General features: G+C 44.2%; 1 protein-coding gene across 1 annotated transcript in view; it reads right to left on the bottom strand.

Moving 5' to 3' along the window:
• The window catches only part of LRP4 (LDL receptor related protein 4), an 83,398-nt gene that overhangs the window by 7,148 nt on the left and 55,036 nt on the right, over nucleotides 1–21,214 (bottom strand). The window contains exons 6-34 of the mRNA XM_066551530.1: nucleotides 19,789–19,917; nucleotides 19,331–19,450; nucleotides 19,075–19,200; nucleotides 16,686–16,811; nucleotides 16,102–16,236; nucleotides 15,812–15,937; nucleotides 14,545–14,775; nucleotides 14,130–14,286; nucleotides 13,558–13,775; nucleotides 12,470–12,646; nucleotides 11,795–11,917; nucleotides 10,880–11,088; nucleotides 10,185–10,266; nucleotides 9,457–9,562; nucleotides 8,456–8,657; nucleotides 7,910–8,099; nucleotides 7,528–7,659; nucleotides 6,711–6,851; nucleotides 5,945–6,031; nucleotides 5,568–5,739; nucleotides 5,323–5,485; nucleotides 4,863–5,088; nucleotides 3,177–3,480; nucleotides 2,681–2,899; nucleotides 2,236–2,370; nucleotides 1,882–1,990; nucleotides 1,408–1,552; nucleotides 751–864; nucleotides 336–459 (exon numbers count right to left, since the gene is read on the bottom strand). Coding sequence (XP_066407627.1) covers nucleotides 336–459; nucleotides 751–864; nucleotides 1,408–1,552; nucleotides 1,882–1,990; nucleotides 2,236–2,370; nucleotides 2,681–2,899; nucleotides 3,177–3,480; nucleotides 4,863–5,088; nucleotides 5,323–5,485; nucleotides 5,568–5,739; nucleotides 5,945–6,031; nucleotides 6,711–6,851; nucleotides 7,528–7,659; nucleotides 7,910–8,099; nucleotides 8,456–8,657; nucleotides 9,457–9,562; nucleotides 10,185–10,266; nucleotides 10,880–11,088; nucleotides 11,795–11,917; nucleotides 12,470–12,646; nucleotides 13,558–13,775; nucleotides 14,130–14,286; nucleotides 14,545–14,775; nucleotides 15,812–15,937; nucleotides 16,102–16,236; nucleotides 16,686–16,811; nucleotides 19,075–19,200; nucleotides 19,331–19,450; nucleotides 19,789–19,917 — 4,528 coding nt within the window. The remainder of the gene's footprint in view (nucleotides 1–335; nucleotides 460–750; nucleotides 865–1,407; nucleotides 1,553–1,881; nucleotides 1,991–2,235; nucleotides 2,371–2,680; nucleotides 2,900–3,176; nucleotides 3,481–4,862; nucleotides 5,089–5,322; nucleotides 5,486–5,567; nucleotides 5,740–5,944; nucleotides 6,032–6,710; nucleotides 6,852–7,527; nucleotides 7,660–7,909; nucleotides 8,100–8,455; nucleotides 8,658–9,456; nucleotides 9,563–10,184; nucleotides 10,267–10,879; nucleotides 11,089–11,794; nucleotides 11,918–12,469; nucleotides 12,647–13,557; nucleotides 13,776–14,129; nucleotides 14,287–14,544; nucleotides 14,776–15,811; nucleotides 15,938–16,101; nucleotides 16,237–16,685; nucleotides 16,812–19,074; nucleotides 19,201–19,330; nucleotides 19,451–19,788; nucleotides 19,918–21,214) is intronic.

Genomic DNA, 21,214 nt, shown 5'->3' with positions numbered 1-21,214 from the left:
ATTAGGAGATTCAAAAATCAATCAAATTATGACACATCAGCTAAAGGTGGATTTTAACACTTCAGTACAGTCAGCCCACACACATATTTCAACAACATGGACAGAAAGGATCTCCAGCTGTTTCTTGCCATCTCAACAATGGCTCTTTGCCGTCTCAACTGCATCTTTGTCATAATAGTTTCATTCATTAGAAATGTGAAATCTGGAGCTGGAATATCCTCTTTTGGCTAGGGATAGACATATTCGGATGATTGTAACCAGAGGGGGCTTCCATGTAGAACCTTGCAAAAGCTGGGACTTTCCCACCCCAATTCCAAGAGAACAAGAACACTTACTTTCCTTCCACTGTTTCCAGAGATGTGAGAGGTTTGGTTGTTGAAGTACCGAGTCTGCCAGGCGGTGTTTGACTTCTCTCACTTACACGGGTTGGTTCTGGACCAGAGGGCACCACACCAGGAACTAGAACAAGAGAGAAAAATAAGCAGGACTCCAACTTTGTGGGACAGATAAGTCTGATAGGCCATTTCCAAAACTCTCTATAGCTTATATGAGCAGCCTTCCCTTCTCAAACCCAGTCTGTCAGCAGAAAGGACATGAAGGCTTACTCCCAACCACTGGCCTCAGTTCCAATATATGACTGCATAAGATCTATACACTGGAGAGCCTCAGCTGCTCTGGTTGCCACGGCATAAGCAGTAGCAGTGGCTCACTTATGGGAGCTACTACCCAACTGACACTCAGTAAACTCACTCGTAGAACAGGGCCGCCCATCTGGCTCATCCGGACACGCACAGACAAAGTCAGAAGCCCTGGCAAAGCAGAGGTGAGTGCAGCCTCCATTGTTCACTCCACAAGCATTACTACCTGGAAAGAACAAACAATTTTCTAAATATGTTACATCTGAACAAAAAGGGGCTCAGAGCAACAACCTTCTTTGCTGCTCAGCCAGAAATACTTCTTAGAAATCCAGCAAGTTATTTTGTTTTTGGCCTGTTATCTGATTGCTAAAATTGATGACAATAACCAAACACTGAATTGGACTAGGGCAGTCTTGAAAGGAAGGTACTGGAAATCTTTAGACAGAAGCCCAGACAACACAGCTGCAGAGATAAAAAAAAAAAAAAAAAAACAAAACAAAACCAAAACCTCACATTCTTCTGCTTTAACACAATGTTGGTGAACAACAAGAAAGTGACATTTGCTAATCAAAGCTTTAAGAGAAAACCTTTAAGATGTACTTGACTGAAAAGTCACAGGCAGACAAGGAATGAGCTAAGGGAAGATGCGCGAATAGTTTGAGCATAAAAAAGGATGTCATCCTTACTTGACATCCATAATAGTGCAGTGGTTCTAGAGTTGTTTTGGTCTACAGTCAGAATTTGCCTGAATCAAGGTCCTTCTATTTACCTGTCTGTCTCTGAGGAGAAACCACGATGATATCCATCAATCCCTCAACATTGGCTAGGACTGTCTCCTTGTTCCGCCCAGAGTATTTGTCCACTCTTTGGATAGATTTCGTTTGCCAGTCAGTCCAGTATATCCATCTGTCCTGCTGCTCAGGGAGACAGCAAAGAAAAATCACAGCCATTATTAGCATATTTAGTCATATAGACACGGGGTATCCATAAAAAACACATCCCAGTGGCAGAAGGCCCAAAACAAAGGCCTTTCCAAACCCTTACCCTCTTATTGTAAAGAAGATGACTGTCTACACCCCACAGTGCAGACAAACTTCCTTTGTTAGCTCCAGAGAAGATTTAAGTATTATCCCCTCAGCCATCTTGGTTTCCTCAGACTGTAATACTTCCCTGTTCCCCAACTCCACTGTACAAACTCATCAATACACCAGGGAGAATGGTGGCAGCAGAAAAATCTTCTCACCTGTGTCAAAGCAAAGGGATGTGACACCTGGCTGACCAACACTTGTCGTAGCTTCCCGTTGAGGTCACAACTCTCTATGCGATCAAGGTGAGCATCCACCCAGTATATCCTGAAGGCACAGGGAAAGAGGTGAGCTTCCACCTAGACAACCTCTCTTTACTTTCTAGTCATTTGCTGACCAAGATCATGGAGTCATAAGATGAATCAGGAAATAAAAGCTATAGAAGAAAGCCCCAAAACACCCCAAAATCAAACCCAAACCCACAGTGCTACTCCAATAAATAAAGCTAAGAGTGCTAAAAAATTCATTACATCCCTTAACCCTATGCAAGTACAGCAAAATCTTTCACTGACCTCCTGGTGTCATAATCCAAAGTCAATCCATTGGGCCATCCTAGGTCAGTGTTAATCAGGATTTTACGTTCAGAGCCATCCAAATTTGCCCGTTCAATTTTAGCAATGTGACCCCAATCTGTCCAGAAGAGATACCTGAATAGATAAAAGGCAAGTGTAAGAAGAAAAGACCATTTCACTTGGCCTAAGGAAAGTCTTAGTTACGAATGAACTGCCAGATTCTTCAGGTTCAAAAAGGATAATATAGTCTGTAGCCTGCTTCTCACAGCTATCTGCCCAACCTTCAAATTCACTGTCTGCCTCACTACTACGAGTCACTCAAAGTCAACCTCTTACTGGTACCTGCAGATTCACATGGCACATCTCTTCTTCCTTCCACAACCTCCTCTTCCAGCTTGCCTCTGTGCAGCCCTTCCCCCTGCCCCACCAAAAACCCCATACCTACCCCCTCTTGGGAAAGACAGCAATGGCTCGAGGTTCATCCAGGCTGTTATTGATCAGCACTTTCCTGGAGCTTCCATCCAGTCTAGCCACTTCAATGGTATTGCGTCCTGTGTCTGTCCAGTAGAGGTTCCTGGCAACCCAGTCCACTGCCAGGCCATCCGTAGTCTTCAAACCCTGACCAATAACAGTTTCCATGTTGCTGCCATTCAGATCAGCCCGCCTGGATTAAAATCAATGACAAAGGGCAGTGAGGAACTGGTAGTTCTTGGAAAGCTGGATCTCTATCAATCACAGGGCCACTGCATACTAATACCTCCTAAAAAGTAATAATTTTTGCCCCTGTCTCCAGCAGGTTAAGCACACCTTCAGAATGATGCTGTGTACCAAAGACAAGGTGTAAGTACTGGAGTAGTGCTCAGTCTCCCCAGTTTATTGGCACACTCAGCACAAATCACTGGGTGACCTGGGCACTGGCCAAGCAGCTCACTGGCACCTACCTGATAACATCAAGAAATACATCTGTGTAGTAAATCTTGCCGTCCACACTATCATAGTCCAGAGAAATGACATTGTTCAGCTCAGGGACAGGTATGTGCACATCTGTGTGGTCACTGGTGTCCAGTGAGATACGACGGATGGAAGCACGGCTAGAGAAAAGTAGGTAGGTCTCTGGAGAAGAGTCACATGTCTGCTCATCTCTCTTCAGCTGGATGCCAGTGGGGCAGGCACAGGAGAAACCAGTGGGGTGAGGTAAGCAAAGATGGGAGCAGCCACCATTATGAACTCCACATTTATTGAAGCCTTTAGAAACAGGGAAAGCGTAGTTTTAGGATCTCACAGACCAAAGCTTTATTTTAAAGGCTACGTACATGTACAACTTGCTAGCGGCTGAGTTCATCCTTACCATCCCAGCCTTGCTGGGAATCTACAGCCCTTTGTATAGAGATGCTCTCCCCCCTCTGCAAGATTCACAGTAGGTATGGGCATGACTGGCAAAGAGAACAGGAAGGTCCATAAGAAGAGGGATCATTAGAAGAAAAATCTTAACCTGCATTCCTTGCTAATCATAGTTTTCCCAGGGAAAAAGAAACAGCTAAATGCTCTCAAACTTATGCAACTGCAGTTTAACTTTATTACTGCTACAAATGGTAATGCTGACAGAAAGACCCAACCCTGTAGGGAAATAGTGTGACAATGTACCAGAGGCCAGGCTGACAAAGAAGCTTCTGTTTCAACTTAGCTGCACACAGTGGCAAGTAAACAAAGGCATCAGAGAAGCCTGCTGGAAATGCCTGACATATTAGGGTCATATATTTTTTTTTTTTAAATTGCAAAGAACCCAGCATACATTTACTAGGAGGGAATAAGCCCAGGAGACAGGTGCAGGGAGTAGGAAGAAGACAATGTGGATATGATGGCTAGACTTTTGGTGAGCTTTAAGTTATGTTGCCAAGTTATGCAATCAGGAGTGATGTTCTGCTGTTAGTAACCACAGGAAAAGCAGCAGAGTTTTCTATAGAAGTATGTATTGGGACAGAAATAAAACCATAGCACAAAGCAACAACTTCCACTGAAAAGCAAGGAGGCAAGATAGGTTGTTATAGGATCCCCAAAGAGTAACAAAGAATTGACTCTGGCACACAATAGTTGGACAACATGACACATTAAGAGCAACTAAAGCAGCAGAGATTTTGCAGAGCAAAGAGGCAGACAAGAAGATGAAGCCTGCAGTGATTGGGAAATAATACTAGAGCTTGAAGTAATATTTCAGCAACTGGTTTAAGAAGAATTAGTCTTCTGGAGTTAAAGAAGGGAAATTGTCCAGTGTCAGTACAGTCTGGTGAAGCCTAGTAAGGCATGACTTGTTCGGCTGTCCTAAGAAAGTGGCTCTGCTGTGTGCAAGAATGAGGTTGTCAGTGCAATCCAATGAAGGAAATGGGACAAAGGGGTCAAAAGGCATGCAGTAATCAACACTAGACCTACAGAGCTGGGTAAACAGGGAGGAGTGCAAAATTAGTTAAAGAGGGAAGAAGCAATGCCTTAAAAGATGGCATCAGAAGAAAAGCTGATTTTTGGGAAATCCCTCTATCACTCCTGCTTTACACCAAAGGACTGTTTCCAATGACAGCTCTGAAGGACTCCCCTCGGCACCACCACCATCCGCCAACTGGGAAGCAACTTACCCAGGGGCCGTGCCCTGTCAACAGCTTGAATATCCATGAGGCCAGGCAGGTTTGCCCTCACCAAGATGACATTAGCACCAGTGTCCTTGTCAGCCCTGTGAATGCTGCGAGTTTGCCAGTCAGTCCAGTAGATGTAAGAGTCCAGCAAAGTGAGGCCATAGGGATGCTGCACCGGAGACAGCAGGGTGTGGCGGTTCGCGCCATTGAGATCCGCAGCCTCGATCCGCTACGGGAAGAAGTAGAACGTCAGCCCATACTCAAAACACTTCTCCTCTTGCTAGCACTTATTGTAGCAAGTGGGAAACAGTCTCAGCAAGTGATGTTATTCAGGTTCACCCTCCCTCCATAGCCCATACTCTCAGAAAACCTTGCTCTTTTGACAACTTGCTCAAGACCTTCAAAGCAGCCTCCAGGCTACCAAATACCCAATGATAAACAACACTGAAGAACAGAATCAGACCTCTGTGTGTGCATCAGCCCAGAGCAGCTGGGACCCAGCCTTATCCACTGCCAGTCCATTAGGCCAGCCCAAGTTGTTGCTGATGAGCACCACACGTGCAGAGCCATCCATCCCAGAGCGTTCCAGCTTGGCATTCTCACCCCAGTCTGTCCAGTACATATACCTGGGGAAAAGTCAGCAAGTATTATGGAAAAGGAGATCAGAAGTCCTGTGTAACTCCTAGACAATCTCTTGACAACACTAACCCCATTTCATGGTATAAAGCTATTGCCCGAGGGCTGTCCAGGTTCTGCCAGACCAAGACTTTCCTCATGGAGCCATCGAGGTTGCCCACTTCAATCCGGTTTGTTCCTGTATCTGTCCAATATATCTTCCTGCCAATAGCATCCACAGCTAGCCCATCTGTAGTCAACAGACCTGAGAAAATAGCAAAACATTTTGGTCACTGCTTTTTCTCCCAATGTAGTCAGGAATTTCTAGTATTTCTCTTGTCCATCTCGTAGGCAACTTCTTTAGGCTTTGTTTGCCTTTCCACCAAAAACATATTCTACCAGTGTATCAGTGAATCTCTCTTTTCATACTGCAAAGAAGCAAGAGGCTCTCAGATCAAAATCTCCCTCACCTGTAGTGATGATGTCCTCAAATTGTGAGCCATCAAGTGCAGCGCGACTGATTTTCCGCAATGTGCTGTCTGACCAGTAAACCTTTCCTGGGTTGAAGAAGAAAGAGAAATTTGAAAAAGCCCAGAACAAAACCAAACCAAACCCCAACAACCAAACAGCAAAATCCTTAAAAACCAGATCCATGTGTTTGACTACCTGCTACACCATTCAAACTGGACCTGATTGTACAGGAATAATAAGAGCACAAGATTATTAAGCTAGAGTGATAAAACAATGCAAACTCTCCCCAAAATATGTAGGACATTTACAGAAGATCTGACCTTCACACGGAGAACACCGAAAACCATCAGCTAGTAGTAGAGCTCCCCATCTGACTTCTCTAAATGAGATCATCTACCTTACAGTGCAACAGTGTTTACATCCAGCACAGCAACAGATGTTTACTATACATGAGCAACCAGCATCTCAGCTCTACTGTTGGAAAAGGCCTCAGCAAGAGGAACTTTCTTAAATCCAAAATGCAGAGGGACCCCACTCAATATTGCAGGCAGGTTTTTTTCATATAGTTTGGGTTCTCTGCTTTCCTCTAAGGATATTCCTTTCCTCACTGGAAACAAATTATCTGCAGCACATACAAGGAAAATAAAAACCTACCCAAATCCACAGCCTACAATAAGATCTGTGGCTGGGTCTTTACTCAGGCATTTAGATAGGAAGTTACTTGTTGCCTTTCAAACACAGTCAGATACAGTAAGAAGTTCAAACCTTCATGAGGATCCACTCCAATTGCAATGGTGTTCTTCATGGTGACATTGACTGAGACAACAACATCTGCAAAGTAGGGGATATCCAGAGAAACCATTCGGATGTCAGTCCTTCTGGCAAAGATCAGAAAACTGGTCATTCCTGCAGAGTGGACAATGGACACATATTAGTGAGGAACAAGTTCAGTCAACTGTAGGCATAATTTATCAAGTATTCTAGAGTTTACAACCACTTCAGTGGAAAAGGGAAAGTGTTTTAGATAGATCTTGGCTTATGGACAGTCTGTGTACAAAAGCATCACTTTTTTGAGCATCACTTAATGCTTCTTTACATCCAAGTTGAAAGGCATAACCCTCACAGAAGAGTTACTTCTGCTAATATGTGTGGGAAATTTAAATTAGGAGTCATTTTTTTTCTCCTAGGAAGGAAAAGTGGATGTACTATGGCCTGAAGCCAAGTGCCTTCCACCATCCACAGAAGTGGTCCAACAGGAGGAGTGTATACAGACCTATTAAAGAATATATCACCTTGTAGTTTAAGAATTCACCTCAATATTAGGGCAAAGTCTGGGAAAAAATGTGATGTTTGGTTTACTTGGCCAACATAATTTCAAGAAAAATGTCTCCTTCATCAATCCATTTATCAGTAAGCTTCTTCACAGTAATTCCCACTCAAAATGAAGGTACAGGCACCAAATGGGTTTTTCAAGGCATAAAGCAGGTAAGCACATAAAAGTGAAATTTTTTCTCTAACACAGCAGAGGCAAAATATAGCTCTGATACAAAACTGCAATGAGGATTCTACAGAGAACACTCACCAGGGGAGCAGGTCTTGCCATCAGATTGCAGATTGATCCCTGTGGGGCAAGTACAGCTGTAGCCTTTTGGAAGAGGTGCCAAAAGGCACAGGTGACTGCAGCCCCCATTGTTAACTTCACATGCTGTATGTACTACAGAAAAGAGGATGAGAAATCCATGAGCCAGCAGCACTGGCACAAAAAAGAGATGCAGCAGCTATAGAAATACATTGTAGAATGCCCTCAAATGCCAAGTCAAGAGTTAATTCTCACGTTCTCATACTCCACGCAGACACTTAAGACAATGAGGGCTGACAGGTCAGCTGCTTGCAGAAAAGACATGCCACATGGCAGAGCCTGAGCAAGCTCTCAGCTCAGTGGGGCTTGGGTGTGAGCTCTGTACCTGGTGGCCTGTGCCGGTGGAAAACATGAATATCCATAAGATTCTCCAGATTGTCCTGCAGTGTTTCCCGAGACTGCCCAGTTCTCCTATCTGCACTCTGGATGCTTTTGGCCTGCCAATCTGTCCAGTAGATTCTCTCGCCATAAAGAGTAAGTCCAAAGGGGTGAGGCAGATTGTTCCCAATCAGCACCTGCTCAGATTACCCCCATCACCCGAAGAAAAATATTATATAAATTAAAATCCTTTAAAAAATATTTTATATACATATATATATAAGTGACTATGAAGTCACTAAGGAGAAGAGGCTTCCCTTGCTCCCTCTCAACATCATAACATACAATCACAGCAAAAGGAGAATGATGAGGCAACCTTGGCCCTCAAACTTCCCTCACACAGTTTCAAATTGAAAAGGAGTTCTTTTCTCTCAGTAAAAGCCACCATGTACTTTGATTTGTAAATTTTCCTTTCCATTGGAAAAAGAGGCAGGAAGCATCATTACTTTGTGTTCAGACTCCCAGAGCTGCTCCTCAAAGACGGCTTCCTTACCTTCCTGTGGCTTCCATCCAGACTGGCATACTCGATGGTCTTCATGCCTGCGTCTGCCCAGTACAAGCGCTGTGACTCGTAGTCAATGGCCAAGCCATTGGGCCATGTCAGGTTGGAGGAAATGATCACCAAGCGGTTTGAGGCATCCATCCCAGCACGTTCAATTTTTGGGTTAGCTCCCCAGTCAGTCCAGTACATGAACCTGAGAAGAAGCCCAGATAGAAGTGAATGCCCACACTTTTTCACTGCCAGAGAAGCAAGTGACTCTGGTGCCTTCAGGCTCTAGCAGGAAGAAGCATTAAAGTATTAGTGTTCTCGTGTCCAGCCTTGGGTTCTTGTAATGTACCTAAGATCATACTCAAATTTATAGACCTTCTACTGCCCATGGGCTGGCCCAATTACAATGTGTAGGAAAAAAATTCAAGAAAATAGGTCAAAGTCTAAAAATTAACTGATTATTTAGCAATGTACACCACTAGCCCTTTACACTCTTGCTGCATTTGTCTTCCAGTAATCCACTCAAAGAAAGAATAGCACTCTTTCATTCAAGACATTAAACACTTCTAAAGCAATGGCTCGTGAGCTTTTTTCCTACCCACCCTATCCCCATCTCCAAAAGGTCTGAGAACATCCTTCTGACTGAAACTCAAGTCAATAAGCAGGGAGCTTGAGTACAAATTCAACATATATATGCAACAGAGAAATAGAAAATATCTAGATGGTCCCATTCTCAACATTTTCATACCACATCTTTAGTTATTACATCCCCAGGATAAACAAATGAAAACACCAGCCAGTTCCTGCAAGCTCCACAGCACAACAGGAATTACCTCTTCTTATCTTGTTCTATTAGCATCTAAATTCACATCTCTAGTTTCAGTCACTAGCAGGTTGTAGAACAATGGCACCAGTGAGAAAGAAAATGGTACAAAACCAAAGAACCAGAAAGTCTTTAGACATGCAAGAATTGTTATGTCATCCCAGAAGAAAGACTCTCTTACCCTCCAACAGGGTCCACTACAATATCTCTAGGTCTGTCTAGGTTCTCCCATATTAGAACAGTTCTCATGGTCCCATCTGTATTGGACACCTCTATCCGATCTGTTCCTACAAAAGTCAAGAGAGAAGATAACAGGGATGAAATTTGAATTGCAAGAGCTAAGGCAAAAAAACCTCCATACAACAGTGCATTCTTCCCCTATATCCATCTGTGTTCTTAGCTGGAAGATAGGTAAGAAATCTGGCTTAAAGTGTCACTTTCCATCCTCTAAAGTCACCTCTGTGGCTGTCACTGATGTAGAATCCTGTATATAATCCACCTCTTACCTAAGCCCCCATGCCATGAGAGAACAGCTAGAAAAGAATAATCTTCCTTACATGTCTCTTAACTATGACTATGAGCAGGGAACATGCTCCAAGTATGACCTGCTGCACCCCAAGATACACTGATGGAAGATACATAAATGCACACAATCACAAGCTCGGCAGCAAGACAACAGTGACAAATGTTTTTGTAGAATTAGTACTGGGGATACTGCAAAGAGAATTAAACTAAGGGTTGTGCCTCAATTCACACTCAGTTAGAAGCACATGACATGAAACTCCATCTTTCTGCTACACAGAAATTAGACAAATTTGGAATGAAACAGACAGAACTACCCAGCTGATTTTCAGTTTTCACGACTAATAAGGAAGACAGAAGTCTATGTAAAGCAGAGGATCCCAGTACCTGCATCAGTCCAGTATAGTTTGTTGGTGACCCAGTCAATTGCAAGTCCAGCTGGACTTTCCAGGCTGGTGTCCACCACAACCTGAATGAAAACATAAAGAAAAAATCCTTAGTGAAATTAGACCTTAGGGAGAAAGCACTTGTCCAATGCACTACCCATTCACAAACAATGTTAACTTTCAAAAGGCAAAAGCCTGAGCAGAGCAATGCCATACAAGAGAACATTAAGGACTTTGAAGTCCGAATAAGGGTTTTATTTGGAGAAACTTTTATTTTGTTTTTGTGCCTGTACAAACTGCAAATCCAAACTTTGAATTCTGTTTGCCTTGTTTATAGCACCACCAGCCTAGAAGTGTGTGCAGAAAGTATTTCCAAAGAGCATGATTCTCATTCCAAACGTAGAATGTAATAGAGGATTTAATACTTCTTCCTTTCAGATTCTAGGGCTACAACAAAGGAACTGAACAAAGCCCACAAATGGCCATGCTTCATGTTCTCCATTCAAGGCTCATGCATCCAATTGTTTATGTTGTGTGCAGCAATCTCATTAGTTTGTCAGAACTAGGCAAACTAATGAACAAAAGATCCACCATGAACTGCAGCGCCTTAAAAAACCAGTGTATCCCAGTGGCTTCAAATCTGGTGTTCCAGGAGTCTCCTGGCCAGATGACCTCCACACACAGTGAACACTGTACCTCCTGGTTCGATCCATCCCATTTTGCTCGGCTGATTGAGTCAGTGCTAACATCTGTCCAGTAGACATAGTCATCCTTTGAGTCCCAGTCTAGAGCCACAGCACTGCGGACATCAGCAAGGGGGATGACATCATCTGACAGGTCATCTGTGTCAAAGCTGATCCGACGGATGTCCATCCTTCGGGCAAAAAGCAGGAACTTGTCAAGACCTGATCAAAGGTCGAAAGGTCTTCTTTTAATTTCTCTAAGTTCAACAATAATGTGATAGACAGACAATTCCCAGCTACATCCACAACCTTAACTACCTACATCATCTCTCACTGGCAGGCCTTTGGTCTTTTTTTTACTGGACGCAAAATACCACTGAGAGAGGATGGGCAAGGGGGGGTCAGAGTGGTTGTGAGCTCTCTTCTGGGGTGTAACCTATGCTGAGGGAACAAGGGCAACCATATTCTTCAAAGGATGGCACAGACATCCCTCCAAATCAAATAGCTATTTTAAAATAGCTCTTGAGAATCTGGGAGATAGTTGATCAAGTTCTTTCACATAGCTGCAAACTAAGAGAAATGTGGCAATGATGAGGACTTTTTTGTTCATCACTGACACAGCCATTATGAGAATTTCAGAAAAACAATTAGCTGTGCCAGGTAGCATGGTCCCAATAGCAGCCCTGAAATAAGGACAAAGGGTAAAATTTGTCTGCATCCCCACCCATGAAGCCTAGTAAGGGCAGTGAGAATACAGAACAGGGGAATGCGTCAAAAAGGTGAAGCATCCTCTGGCAGGACCCTTAATACTTCTATCTCAGTCTATCCAGCTGCATTTCCTTGGAAGCAAGTACTGCTGATGCTTAGTCCCACTGCCAGCCCTCTGCCACCCGCTGAAGATCTGAGCACGTGGTCCCACCTCACTTACTCTGGGCACAGGCATGGCTGCTGGTCTTGCGGAAGCCCGTGGGGCAGGCGCAGGTGTAATCCTTGCTGCTCGGCAGGCACAGGTGCGTGCAGCCTCCGTTGTTGTCCCCACAACGGTTTCTCCCTGCTCAAGTAGCCAAAGACAAGAGCAACCACACATAAAGCAAAGAGTAAAGAAATGAGGAAAAACACTAGCTGAGGTGTCAAGACCACATGGATATAACTTCCCAATCCAGAAGTTAATTGAAAATAAGGAAACATATAAACTAACTCAATTTTTAGGGCTCAATTTTAAAATGAACATTTAACTCAATGCACTTCGAGAGCAGATAATGGCAACTGAAGAGGAGTAAGGAAGATGTCAGTCATCATGACGTCCACTTATGATTTTTCCCCGTCCCAAAACTTCTCTTGTGTAAACAAGCCCCCAGTATTTCCTACTGAAAGGCCTCCACCCCCGGTGTCAGCAGGGGGAGCTGCGGTAACACCCAACTCCGAGGTACTGGCCGAGCGACCTCAACGCGGGGGCGGTAGAGCAAGTTCTGCCACAGCCCCGGGCACAGGTGGGGATTCATCCACATGCTGGGTTCAGGATGTCATCTCCCGGCTTTACAGGGAGTGGGCGGCTCCGGGTCTTTTACTGGCTCAAATGAGTTTCTACCCGCTCTGCAGTTACCTGCTGGCTGACGCTGAGGATGCAGCGTGTGGATGTCCATAGGGAAGTGGAGTTTGTTGCGGATGATCTCCTGGTTCTTGCCTGTGAATTTGTTGGCACTGTTGATGCTCTTGGTGTGCCAGTCTGTCCAGTACAGACTGTCCTCAAACACAGTGATAGCAAATGGGTGTGGGAGCCCTGCAATAGACATCCAATACAGGAATATGATCACGTCTAACATGACTCAGGCTAGCAAGGAGACAAGGGAATGCTCTTTTCACTGCCCCTTAGGCTTCACCACACTCAACCTGCTCAAATATACTTTACACTAATTTAACAGACAATTCCTCTCTGCTGTCCTATAACCATAGATAGAACATTAGGGGGCTGGAATAGGCTTTAAAGATCATCTAGTCCCAATCCCCCCACCATAGGCAGGGAGGGACACCTCCCACGAGGCTAGGTTGCTCAAGGCTTTGAACAATGCCAGGGCTGGGGCATTTGCAACCTCCTTTGCAACCTTCCTGGGCAACCTGTTCCACCACTTCACCATCCTCAAAAGTGAAAAATGTCTTCCTAATACCTAACCTGAATTTCCCCTCTTTTAATTTGTATCCAGTACTTCTTCTCCTAACACTACAGTTCCTGATCAAGAGTCCCCTTCCTGCTTCCTGGTAGGTTCCCTTCAGATACTGGAAGGTTGCAATGAGGTCTCCACACAACCTTCTCCTCTCAAGGCTGAGCAGCCCCAACTTTCTTTCCAGCCTTTGTAGGGGAGTGCACCAATCCCCTTATTAACTTTGTGGCCCTCCTCTAGACTTCCTCCAACAGTTCCATATTCTTCTTATGTTTGGAGCCCCAGAGATGGAGGCAGCATTCCAGCTGGAGTCTCACAAGAGCAGACTCACCTCCCTCAACCTGCTTTTGATTCAGCCACTGATGACTGGATGGCAAACTCCATCCCTCAATGGTGACAGAATTCATTCCACAGTGAAAGAAGAGGAGACAAGCACAGATGCAGGAGCCAGTGTCTCAAGCTCAGATCAGCACTGTGCTACTCTGTGGTCTTTATTGCAGAAAGCACTCCCTGGAGAAAGCCTGTTACTTACCTTGGCTAATAACAGCCTTCCTATTGCGTCCATCAAGGTCAGCCCTCTCAATGACGTGATGTTTGGCATCCACCCAGTACATTCGATGTCCTGCATAGTCAATGGTTAGTCCATTGGGCCAGAAGAGGTGTGTATCCGCAATGATGCGCCGATTAGAGCCATCCATGTTGGAATACTCAATGCGGGGAGTGTTGCCCCAGTCAGTCCAGTAGATAGTACTGGAGGAGACAGGGAGAGACAGCTAGAAAACTTGTGGCCCACATACTGCACCCAGCATCACTCCCTATCAGGGCAAAGCAACATCAGTCCTGCGACCTCGAGCATGAGACTGGGTCACAGCCATGTGAGAAGTGAAAAGTAACAACCAGCCTGCTGAAAGTTGAAGGGCCCAGAGCAGGATTAAGGCTCTGAAGGGTCCCAACATTGCCAGGTTCCCCAAACTGTCAGTGCCAACTCAAGTCTTGGTCTTGAGGTAACCTTTGCGACCAAGAATGTGGTTTTATGTTCAACAAAAAGCATGTACATGGAGAGCTCACTGGGGTTTCCCCCTGGTTTCCCATATTTTCACTCACCCCTCCACAGGATGTAGGGCAATTGCTCGGGGCTTCTCCAGGTTCTGCCACAAAAGCACTTTCCTGTGAGTGCCATCCAAGTTTGCTACCTCAATTCGAGATGTCCCAGAGTCTGTCCAGTATAATTTGTCATGAATCCAATCAATAGCAAGTCCACCTATGTACAAGACAGAATTAAGCACAGAATGAAACCATGGATCTGCACAGAAAAATAGTTCCTTTTCTCTGTCCAACTCAGAAGAGGCCCAGTTTCTTCTTCTGCCAGCCAAGATTAACTCCAGTGGGACACTGACCTAACACCCATTCCATCCAACCCATAGCCTTCCTCAGGGAGATGCACTTTGTTCTGAATGCTGGGTCCCCACTCTCCTCCACTCACCCACCCTATACCATTGCCTTTTTTGCAGTGACGCACCTGGGCTCTCCAGCCCTGTGGAAACCACCTCTTCCACGTTGCTACCATTCAGATTGGCCCTCATGATGCGATCAAGCGTGACATCAGACCAGAACACCAGCTCCTTGCTGTGGTGGAAATCAAGGGCAATGGCATTTTCCAGGTTGTTCAGAAGCAGTGTATACTCAGAGCGATGAGGCAACACTTGTCGGATATCAATTCGATTGGCAAAGAGCAGCACGGGCTCTGGCCCTAAGAATATACAGGAAGACAGCATTGGAGTATTTGACAGCATTTGACTGGGTCCTGTCTACCATTCCCTCTGCACCAAGTCCCAGAACAGAGTTTTGCAGTACTGGCAGCAGAAATCAACCCTCAAATGCAAAACACTTCAGAGAGTGTTTTTACATCCTCTATACATAGTCCTAACTCAAAGATGAGCAGTTTTAAACCTTCTGGCAAACATTAACTCAGCAAGAAGCAATCATTCCAGGTCCTACCTAGGCCTGCCTCCCCTCAGCCTCTGAAACTACATCACTGGACAGCCGCTTGGCAGCTGGACTAGAGTTTCTTTTTCCTATATGCATTTCCTAGCCATGCAAACACACATGCTCTACTACACCTTCTACTACAGACAGGACACAGTTGAAATCTGCCTCAGCCCGATATAAACTCAGCAGACATTTCCACTGCAAAAAACCATCCTCAAAATATTAACATCCTTTATGGATATCACTAGGGGAATTCCTAATGAAATCTAAAGTCTTTAAGTGAAATTTCTAATTCCTCAGCTCCTACATTAGAGGAGGAATAAAGTTAAAGAAGTGTATAGGTATCTTTAAAAAAACCCAGCAGATCTCCATAGAGCAGCCATTCACAGCATTCAGAATTAGTGAACAGCATCAAGGGTCAAACCACGAGGAGTTGTGATACAACCTCACTCATTGGAAAGGCTAAGACACTTCCTGAACAGAGACAGAAAGCTTGTTTTGTCCCAGGTTCTGAGTCACAACAAATGACAAAGGACTAGGAAGAAAAGGAAGGATCATCTCCCTGGCAGGGAAAGGAAACAGTGTAGTACCTCTCTCCGTGGTCAAAATCATACAAAATTTTCACAAACACTTATCAACAGTGTGGGCATATCTAACACAAGTACAGGTACTTCCTTTCCTTCACAGGTTTGTTTGTGAACAGCACAATGCTGCCAGTGAAGCACTAAAGACATCATTATGAGAACTGGACCAACAGACACACACCAGTTGTGTTGTTAGGTTGAACTCCCCTTTACCTAGAGCTTTGCAGCTACGTTTGTCAGGGCGCAGCTCGTAGCCCTGCTCACACCAGCACTGGAAGCCTCCTTCACTGTTGGTACAGCCTTGGCTGCAGTAGCCTTCCTCAGCACATTCATTCACATCTGCATGTTACAGAGAAAGTTACCATTAGATAGATCATCAACTAACCCAAAAATCTCACTGGTAGATTGCATCTGCTTTCATACTCTGATTTTCACCCTATCATAGCCACTAATTTCAAACATACCAAAGCAGCAGGGAGGAGGCTACTGCTCCAAAAACCCACCTTGGCATGATCGGCCATCTTCCAGGAGCCTGTAACCTGTGTGGCAAGTGCACTGCACCATCCCTCGCACCATCTGGCATTTCTGAGCACAGCCACCATTGTTGACATTGCAATTCTCCTCCCCTGTTCTTGGACCTGCGGAAGAAACATGTGAAGATAACTGAGCAGAAACCACAAGGCAGCTGCTCTTGCCTTCAGCTGTTAGGCAGCAGTCACCCTTCAAAGCGGGCTGAACAAGAGGGGGAGGACACAAGCTGTGCTGGAAGCTTCCTCTTTGCAGCCAGAGCTCTCCTCTGCAGGCCACAACTGAACAGGACAACAGAGCTCAGATTAACATGTTTTTAGGATTCAGTGTCTCTGCAGACAAATGCTGATATCTGAGATCATAATCTTTTCCCCATCATTCCTTGTGTGCAGTCTTTAATTGGCAAAACCAACAAGGTTTTTTTCCTCAATCTTTAACTCGCTCCCGTTATCACAGCTCAGACTTTCCTTCCTACACACATCCTTCAGTAACACCAGACAGACTCCCACACATTAATGGGCTTCCATTTATGTCTAAGACTGAACTTGGGAGGACTTACGGCAGTTTTGATGTGGGCTCTCATCACTGCCATCTCCACAATCATTTGCTCCATTGCACAGCTTCCTCTGGCCAATGCAACGCCCATTCCCACACAGGAACTGGTCTGGGGCACACTGAGGGGTGCCTGCAATAGAAGAAGGGAAAAGTAGCACATCACAGCTTACTGATGGAACAATAGTTATGGTGAAGAAAAGAATACAGAATATTTTCCAAGATTTGTAACAAACTTTTCATATGAGCACAAATACATTACTACTTCTTCCTTTAAATTCAGCTCATCTAGCAGTCCTTACTGCTCTGCATACTTTTATGCTGATTTGGAGGTCTGCAAACTCTCTGCTAGTCTGAGTCCACTGTTGCTTTACTGTGAAGTTCTTCTGACTAGTTTCTCTTAGAATGACTGGAAGGTCCTGGCTTAGCTCCCTTTGGTTTCAGAATCCACAATCCTACTCAGCATGTGCAAAGGAGAAGTCAGTTCCTCACTTTCATAATCTGATCTGTCACACCAGCACAGCTATGGATCTTGAGCCTGCCTAGGAAGGAACATCTTGTCTAGCCCTAGCTGTACTTTGATGGACTTGGAATGAGATTTACATGCATCCCTGAAATCTGAGCTCAGGCAACAGGATTTCACATGACCTACACGCTTCAACTTCTGCTGTTGGCAAGGAGACTGCACAGAATTCTTGTAAGCAAAGTAATACTGTTTGTAGGGACTTTGCCAATCTGATTGTTTCTTCAGCAATAATTGCACTGTCCTGTTGCCTCTTACTTCTTGTACTTCTTGAGCTAACTTGATTACCGGTCCCTAAATCATCACCCTCTGATAATCTTACAAAGATAATAGGACAATACAGTTACCAGCAGAGAAACAATCAGATTGGCAGATTGCCTGTAAACAGTGTGGAAAAGGGTAGTTGTGAAATTAACAAAAAGAGTTAAGAATTACAGACATACCAGGTGCAAACACAAAACCAGACAACATGCAGATTCACTTTTGAGAGCACAGGAATACTGTATATGAAGGATTCTGAAACTTGGACTTCATTTGTCACATTGAACATAAAGATCCTTACACCAGCTGATTGCCTAGCATTTTAGGAATCTTCTCTGTGGCCAATAAAAATATATCTCTGCTCTAAAGCCAAGAGGATTTTAACTCTTGCTACAGACATTGGGACACCACACTATGTCGCTTAGATGAGTAAGCACGCTTCCTGGAAAAACCAGTTTCATCTTCACCATAGACCTTTCACTGTCACCATAGACCTAACGTAGAACTGCACAACTAACCTTACAGTAACTGCACCTTGTGTTTGGTTTGATATGGAGATAGTCAATTTCAATGGCTCTGGCAGTTTGACTTGGCTTCTTTCAGTACCTCTAAATACCTTTGTTATCAGGATAAGGAAACAGGGTTACCAGCTTGTCTTTAAGTACAATTGCTTTTTCCAGGATCACCACACTGATGCTCACAACAGCTGACCAATTGAGAGCAGCTGCTCCCAAACTGACTACAAAGTGTGCCTCTCCAGCTCCTCTGAGCTCAGCTGTCCTCATAGAACAGCCACTCTCCACTCCTCAACAGCTCCAAAACAAGAGGTACAGTTTCACAAATCCATTATGTTACCCCTGAAACCACTGTTCAGAATAAACTGATGCAGAAGGATCAGTACATATAGCTGGGCTCCACACACTAGGATCAATTCATGGACCAGCACACTCTAGTCCTCAACAAAACCTACAGACATCCTGAAGACTTTAAGGAAAAGAGAAGATTCTAGACATGCCTTGAATCCTACCATAACACTAGGGTATGTTAAAACCCTCCTGCTCCCCATAACCACTATCACACAAAGGAATAGCAATATGTGAAATGAATACTAGAAAAAGTAACTCCTGAGCAAATGTCTAAGGGGGAAGCTGACACCCTTAATCCTCTAAAACAAAGGTCTTGTTATTCTCTTCCACTAAATGTCCTCCTTGATTCTACTGTCTGCTAGAATTGTTCAGCAACTTCACAATGCAACAGGAAAGCTATCCAGAACTACCTAGAAGGCATAAGTTGGTATAGCCCATGTGACAAAGGTAGTAACTTGGTACATTATTGATGTTTCCAAGTCTGAATGGAATTGTCCCGGAGCTCTGCGGTAATTCACAGTGTAAGGACAAGACAGGAGGATACTTGACCAGAAAACACCTTCACCTAAGTTAGTGTAAGCACACAGACCTGCACAAGTTGGCAAGCATATAAGACAGATCCCATTCTCTGGGAAGGACAGAAACTCTAGGCTGAAGTCCCTGAAGCAACACAAGAGACTTTACTACCTACTACCATCAGGACGGAAACTTAATTAGCTATTAAGCATCAAAGCAGCAGGTCAAACCTGTGTTCTCACAGTTCTCCTCATCACTGTTGTCAGAGCAGTCATCTTCCCCATCACAACGCCAGGACAGACGGACACAGCGTCCTGACTTGCAGCGGAACTGGTCAGCTGTGCACATAGACGTAGCTGAGGGCCCAGAAAAGGAACATCAGACAAGCAAGAAGGATCAGAAGAGACCCAATTCCAAAGCTAACTGTCCCAAACACTCTTTTGCATCCACAGAAACAGAATGTTTCCACCAGTTCCCAGCACTTACTGCAGTTCCTCTCATCTGACTGGTCATCGCAGTCAAAGTCACCATCACACCTCCAGCCAGCATTAATGCACAAGCCACTGTTGCACATGAACTCTCCAGAGCGACAAGGCTGGTGAGATGCTGCAGAAATGATAAAACACAGAAAAAGCAAACTCAGACCAATGCAACAATCCCCAAAGCTCCTCAGTTTCACCCTTACCCCCCATTATTAAGGAACTTGGTCCTGAATAGATTTCTTCTGGAAACTGTAGTAATTCTTGTAAGCAGAAGTCCACTGACTACACAGTTCTCATCACTATTCTCACTTTCCAGAGTTAAACAAAACCCCTAATAATGAAGGAGCCAGCTTATCTGTGAACAATTAGATTGCCATCTACACTGTAACCCCTTCTCCAGCCAACCCAAAATGCATTTAAGTTTGCAACTCTGATTCTTGGACAAGGACTGTGCTAACTTACAGCAGTCAGATTCATCAGACCAGTCCCCACAGTCATCATCACCATCACAGTGGTAGATGTCCAAGATGCAGCGTCCATATGCACACTGGAACTCCTCCAAGCTGCAGGTGGCAGCTGGAACATCTGATGCTAACAAGGGAATCAAAGAAAAAATATGTGAGGTGACAAGGCACACTCTAGTTTAGAGGCAACCTTCTCAGCCCCATAATGGATTGGCAAGTATTCATTGCTGCTCATCTCTGCATGATTTGTATTACAGAGAGGAATGCTGGTTTTGCTTCATTGAAAAGCAGGTTAAACTCATATGCAAAGACTCATGGAGACGATCCAGTAAATACAATTTTTAAAAAAAGTTACATAGGATATCAGGCTATAAACACTGAACTTTTCAAGAGCCATTAAATTCCAGAGAAGCAAAAAGATATGAAGGAAGAATTTATGGGAAAGTCTCAAAAAGGATCCGAGAGTGTCACCTTCCATCTTATGCTTGAAGCGCTATATCTTAGTGCCAAAAAAGTGTTTAAATTGTTTAATAAATCTGAAAATAGGTAGACAGAAAAATAAAGAAACCTTAGGGATAACTGCATATTAAGGACTGTGGCATGTCAGAATGCAAGGTTAAACTAAGGAATGATTCCTTTAAAATTTTAACAAAAATAAGCACTTGAAGACCAAAGGAAGCAAGCAAGCAGCAGGGTGTCCAGGCCAGCACCTGACCTTTGAGGATTTCAGTCTCCCTTTCCTCTCAAGCTCTGGCCAAAACAACCATGCCTATTCAGTAAGGAGCACTGCCAGAGAGATGACCCTGGGCAAAGCCAAACAAACTAATGGTCAAGGATTTGCCTACTGCTCTCTGTTCAACAGTACACTAAGTGGGAAGGCATGAAAAATATTCTGAGTCCCACACAACAGAATCTGACACCTCTTCTCATACTATTTGGAGAATGCACTGTACTTTTCAGATATACAAGTCTCCCAGCTGAGGAGTTCTGAATATAAATCTATTAAACAAAAAGGAAAAGAAAGATTGAAAAGAAAGAGTAGTCTACGAAGTGAACTACACCTGCCTGTTCAACTTGAAGAAATGGGCACAGCCTGAAGGCATGAGCTAAGAACTTTAATTCAGTGAGTGTCAGTGGCTGGATATGAAAATGTGTGTTAATGTGGCCCTCACCAAAAAGAGCCTGAGTGTTTCATTTCCTTGAGAAAATTAAATCAGTGACTTAAATTATCATGCTGTGTGATTCCATTATAACACACACATCCCCAAAAGAAACAAAGGAAAAAAACCCAGACAAAAAAGAAGTGTGTAATCCCACCTTGTCCCAGACGAGTGACAAACATGATTGCAGATAAGAAAAAGATGACAACCACATGGATGAAGGTAAAAGAACAGGAGGTAGCCAAACTGAACTTCTTAGCAAGT

Source organism: Molothrus aeneus, chromosome 6 (assembly GCF_037042795.1).
Source record: "Molothrus aeneus isolate 106 chromosome 6, BPBGC_Maene_1.0, whole genome shotgun sequence".
Taxonomy (NCBI): domain Eukaryota; kingdom Metazoa; phylum Chordata; class Aves; order Passeriformes; family Icteridae; genus Molothrus; species Molothrus aeneus.
This window is presented reverse-complemented; position numbering and strand designations above follow the sequence as displayed.